Genomic DNA, 6,259 nt, shown 5'->3' on the forward strand with positions numbered 1-6,259 from the left:
CCAGAACAGGCGATGTATAATTTTTTAAACTATCCTGTCAATTTGGTAGTCACAGGTAGGTTTTTTATGTCCATGTTCAGATCATTCATAGACAAAATATGCTTACAGATGTGGTTTGACCTAGTTTTAAATTTACTGCATTTTACAAATCACAAGAATTTTTTAAAAAAGAAACTGTTGATCATTCATTGCCTAATCTAAATGTACCTTCCAACCAGATCATCCTCCTGCACCAAACCTGAGTCCGTCTCCTCTGGAGGTGAAGGAGGGATCCTCAGTGAATCTGACCTGCTCTGCTCCAGCTCCCTGTCAGACTCATCCTCCAACTCTGACATGGACCCCCAGTCTGGGTGACGTTCAAGAGCAACTGCTGGAGAATAACGACAAAACTAAAGTCAAGATGTCTGTCCTGACCTTCAATGCTTCTCACCTCCATGATGGAGAGAATATCTCCTGCACTGTGGTCTACAAGAAACAAGATGGCAGCAGAGATGCATCTGTGAGCAGTTTAACAGCTGCTGTTTTCTGTGAGTCAATTTGTCCACTGATAAAATCTGAACATTAACATAAACTAAACCAGATCCACTGACTTAACAGTTAGTGAATAACTTTATTATTCCATTGCAAGAAGACAACAGTCACCAGTTTTGATAATCTATTAATCATGACACCTTGTTCCTGTTCTGAAGAAACTTCACATTTTACAACAGTTTAATCTAATGTTTTAGTCAGTTAATAGTTCATTGAACCATACAGGCTATTTGGGAATTAATGCATTTTAAACACTGAGGTCACTTCCGTCAGCGGTTATTGATTCTACAAGGCTACAAATGATCATGCAGTTGAATGTCTGAGCAACAGTCCAATAGTTGTTCAACGTATGCATTAAACCGTCTGTTTTACCCAACCTGACTAGAAACCAACTTCAACATTGAAATCATCAACCCTCAAATGTCTATACTATACATTCAGAATAGTCAACCTGTTAAGGAACGAGTTTTTGCTGAACCCAAGCAGAGAACACACAGTGAGGACTGAGGCAGATAACCAGGTTTAATTGGGGATTTATGGGATGATTTGGGTAAGGGGAACCAGGTCTTCGGGGATACGGATGACTTCTTTGCTGAAGGTGGGAGCAGCGGAGCCAGGAGACGACGGCTGGTGTTCGTTGGGGGAGGCGGGTGTGTGGCAGCTGGGGAGCAGGCGGGGCTCGGCGGAGGCGAGAGGAAAGGCGGCTTGGGAATCCAGTGAGGCGAGCGAGACGGGGGCGTGACGGCCAGAGCAGGAGAATCGACAGATGACTAGGGGGGGCAATTGAACAGACGAGGAGTAAAACCAGGAAACTCCGGAGACACACAGAATAATCCAACAGGGCAGGAAACAATCCGAGCAGCTGGGTCCGACTGCAAACAGGGAGGACAGACAGGAATTAATGATACGAATAAAAACTTGAGCATACGTTACGTGGCGACAGGGAAACTGACTGCACTAGCAGAGTTTACGATCTGGCAGGGTGTGGATGCAGGAACCGGTCTTTTATTGCAGGTGTGTAGATTGTCCGATGACTCTCAGCTGCTCGGATCTAGAAGAACACTGAGCTGGGGAGAGAGGGAGGAGAGAGGGAAAAACAAATAATATGCACACACAATTTCCAAGAGAGGCATACAGAGGAATCCCTTACACAACCAATTGGAGAAATCCATGTTTGTTTTTTTCTGTTAACAGCTTCAATAAGTGGTTGACACAATCCAAATATTAGGCCTCATAAAGATTGTCACACCCAAATATATACCAATAATGTGTATGTTTCATTTGCTGATTTTTCAGATTCACCTAAAGACACCACAGTGTCAGTCAGCCCCTCTGGTCCAGTCCAACAGAGCACTATTGTGACTCTGACATGCACAAGTAACGCAAACCCAGCAGTAAAGAACTTCACCTGGTACAGAGATGATGGAAGCCAGGAGACTGTCATTGGAACCAAAGAAGTTTTAAACATTCAAGCATCTGAAGTCAGTCGACCGTTTTTCTGTGAGGCTGCAAATGATGTTGGAGTTGGACGTTCCAACCAGAGTCAGATAGATGTTCAGTGTATGTAAAAAAAACTCTATCACTGGATCCATTAATTATTTATTTACCTTCTGGATAATTGTTGGAGAAGGGGTGGGAGGGGATAATTATATCAATTTCAAAGATTATCTACATACATGAAAATCTTATCATAAAAAGTCTTTTGAAATAGTAAAATGCTCGTGACTATGCATCTACTAGGTATTTATATTCAGGCTGTCATCAGTCCCTGATATAAATATGACACACTTAGTCATCACATTGGGGTTTGGACATTTTTTTAATTGGGCAGCAAAAATACATTGATCGAAATAATTAACTCACACCATACACATTAGTATTGCTTGCTACTGGTATTTTCTATTTTTTCTGGACAACTTCCTTAACTCTGTTAGTTGACCAACCATCACAGATGATCTTAATAAATTAATCCCACTAATAAAACACATCGCAAACCAATTAAACTAAACAATCAGACAAAAAGAAGAAGATCCTCAAAATACAAAATTGATTACAATGTTTAATCAATAAGAAAAAGTGTTGCACATCAGCTTGAACATGTTGCATGAGATGAAGTAACTCATTTTTAAAAAATGAATCAGACATGCAGTCGAAATGCCAGACAGCAGGAAGGAACTACACCTGCTACAGAGCTACCAAAGGTCAGGATACTTTAAAACAGAAAAGTTTTAAATCATTTAGAAATCTAAAATGAATTGTTCTTTTTTCATGCCAATTTGAAAATGAGCATAGAGCTCGGCATTTAGTCATTGATAAACACATCCGTGTTTTTTTTTCTGTTAGCAGCTTCAATAAGTGGTTGACACAATCCACATATTAGGCCTCATGACAAAGAATGTAACACCCTAAAATATGCCAATAATGTGTATGTTTCATTGCTGATTTTTCAGATTCACCCAAAGAAACCACAGTGTCAGTCAGCCCCTCTGGTCCAGTCCAACAGAGCACTATTGTGACTCTGACATGCACAAGTAACGCAAACCCAGCAGTAAAGAACTTCACCTGGTACAGAGATGATGGAAGCCAGGAGACTGTCATTGGAACCAAAGAAGTTTTAAACATTCAAGCATCTGAAGTCAGTCGACTGTTTTTCTGTGAGGCTGTAAATCATGTTGGAGTTGGACGTTCCAACCAGAGTCAGATAGATGTTCAGTGTATGTAAAAAAAACTCTATCACTGGATCCATTAATTATTTATTTACCTTCTGGATAATTGTTGGAGAAGGGGTGGGAGGGGATAATTACATCAATTTGAAAGATTATCTACATACATGAAAATCTTATCATAAAAAGTCTTTTGAAATAGTAAAATGCTCGTGACTATGCATCTACTAGGTATTTATATTCAGGCTGTCATCAGTCCCTGATATAAATATGACACACTTAGTAATCACATTGGGGTTTGGACATTTTTTTAATTGGGCAGCAAAAATACATTGTTTGAAATAATTAACTCACACCATACACATTAGTATTGCTTGCTACTGGTATTTTCTATTTTTTCTGGACAACTTCCTTAACTCTGTTAGTTGACCAACCATCACAGATGATCTTAATAAATTAATCCCACTAATAAAACACATCCCAAACCAATTAAACTAAGCAATCAGACAAAAAGAAGAAGATCCTCAAAATACAAAATTGATTACAATGTTTAATCAATAAGAAAAAGTGTTGCACATCAGCTTGAACATGTTGCATGAGATGAAGTAACTCATTTTTAAAAAATGAATCAGACATGCAGTCGAAATGCCAGACAGCAGGAAGGAACTACACCTGCTACAGAGCTACCAAAGGTCAGGATACTTGAAAACAGAAAAGTTTTAAATCATTTAGAAATCTAAAATGAATTGTTCTTTTTTCATGCCAATTTGAAAGTGAGCATAGAGCTAGGCATTTAGTCATTGATAACACATCCATGTTTTTCTTCTGTTAGCAGCTTCAATAAGTGGTTGACACAATCCAAATATTAGGACTCATGACAAAGAATGTAACACCCTAAAATATGCCAATAATGTGCATGTTTCATTTGCTGATTCTTCAGATTCACCCAAAGACACCACAGTGTCAGTCAGCCCCTCTGGTCCAGTCCAACAGAGCACTATTGTGACTCTGACATGCACAAGTAATGCAAACCCAGCAGTAAAGAACTTCACCTGGTACAGAGATGATGGAAGCCAGGAGACTGTCATTGGAACCAAAGAAGTTTTAAACATTCAAGCATCTGAAGTCAGTCGGCCGTTTTTCTGTGAGGCTGCAAATGATGTTGGAGTTGGACGTTCCAACCTGAGTCACATAGATGTTCAGTGTATGTATCACACAACAAAAAACATTTGTTTCAGAAGTCATAATGATGAAGTAATCAGCTTGTTTTTTATTTCTATGATGTAGGTAGTTGTTTTTTTTTAATCTTTTAAACAACCCGAAGTAAATGAAAATTGACTTACTTCACAAAAAGAGGAAGATCCTCAAAATTCTAAATAAAATACCTGCGAGAAAAATCAAAGTGACACATCAGCTTAAATGTTCAGTTCAATTCTGTTTTTTTAATATATTATGCTAATTCACAACATATTTTATCTCATAGCACTTAACCTATTAAAGTGTTAGTCGAAGATTCATCATGAACATGAATAAAATTAAATCCTTCCGTTAAATATGGTTTCAACCAGCAAAATCCTAAAAACATGTTCCAGTGTCTGAAATAAGATGTTGTGATTAGCAAACTGCATCCGATTATTAAGTCAGTAGTCAGTGGAAAAAAAGAGAGAGACTTTAAAACAGATATGTTTTATTTATTTAGATGTCATTAACACTAACATTAGCAGTTCTTTTTTATGCCAACTTGAAAATGAGCATCGAGCTGGGCATTCAGTCACCAGCAAAACAGATGTTTATTGTTTGAATCACATGATTCATCAGGAATATTTGCATCATGATTCTCTTCTCTGGTTCACTTCACTCAGTCTTCACTCATAATTTTAAAATTATTACTTTGTCAGTACATCTTTTTCAATTAAATCTTTACTTTGATTGCAGTTCCTCCACAGATCCTGCCATCATCTGATTGCACCACAACTGCAGGCCAGCTCAACTGTTACTGTGAGACTGTGGGAAATCCTTTTCCCACTTTACACTGGTCTTTGGATGGTCAACCTATCAGTCAGTCTGACAAGTTTGTGATCAGCAGTGAGCGTCTAAATGATGACAAAGGTCTGAGGAGCTTCATCACTGTGGATCAACCACAAGAGATGGATCGTTCCACCTTGATGTGCCACAGCTTCAACTCTCTTGGATCTGCCAGTCAACAATTCCACTTTGAGCATCAAGCATGTGCTGAAAGTCCTGGTCTGTTTTTTTAAAATCTATTTCTTGTAACAGTTAGCTGGAAGCTGTCAGTTACCTCACAATAACTTTTATTTTTCTTCACAATGAGTTTGGCAATCATTGGGACTGACATGAACAGCTTGTGTGTTGGTTCAGTCCATAGACTCCTATCCATAGAATCAAAATCTACAAACTGCCCATCGTGCAACACTCTGCAGAGTACCATCATCACAAACGTAAAATACCATCTTATATGCAGACCAAAGTAATTGAACATTGCTGCATGAAGTAATATACTAGAGAACATTCTTACTCAACAAAAAACAAAGAAAGCAAATGAAGAAAAAGAATCAACAACACCTTCTGCTCACATGCACCTCTGTCTTGACGGACAAAAGGTAGTGATAACAACAAGACAAGAAGTTGTAATATGTTTAAGCTAGTTTATGCAGGCTATCCAGACTCTTAAACTTTATGTCTGAATTATATCCTCATCTTAATCTTCGATTTTGTGTTCCAGATCAATGGCTGATGCTACTGTTCATCTCCACAACTGTCTTTTTCTTCACACTTGTGTGTGTTCTGCTGTGTGTTATCAGGTTAGCTAACAGCTTTTGAAGAGATTAAAATGAAAACTACCACTACTTTTTAAATCACCTCAGTATCGTAGTTCACTGACTGTCAGTACTGAATTCAAGTCAACATATTGTGACTTTTCTGACAAAAAAAAGATTAAATATAGAACAATCACAGTCTACATAAACTTTTATATAATATTGGCATAATATTTAGCACAGGAAATAAATCATGTAGTGTTTTTAACAGCCAATTAATAAAAAGAG

The 6,259-nt window shown here is 38.1% G+C and overlaps 1 protein-coding gene across 1 annotated transcript; it reads left to right on the forward strand.

The window, feature by feature from the left end:
• Positions 1-338: 338 nt before the first annotated feature.
• LOC127536367 (B-cell receptor CD22-like) lies at positions 339-5,949 on the forward strand. Its single transcript, XM_051956401.1, has 4 exons — positions 339-527; positions 4,135-4,398; positions 5,130-5,419; positions 5,938-5,949. The coding sequence occupies exons 1-4, from the start codon at positions 401-403 to the stop codon at positions 5,947-5,949; spliced, it is 693 nt and encodes a 230-aa protein (XP_051812361.1). The 5' UTR covers positions 339-400.
• Positions 5,950-6,259: the final 310 nt, after the last annotated feature.

Source organism: Acanthochromis polyacanthus, chromosome 12, assembly GCF_021347895.1.
Source record: "Acanthochromis polyacanthus isolate Apoly-LR-REF ecotype Palm Island chromosome 12, KAUST_Apoly_ChrSc, whole genome shotgun sequence".
Taxonomy (NCBI): Eukaryota; Metazoa; Chordata; class Actinopteri; family Pomacentridae; genus Acanthochromis; species Acanthochromis polyacanthus.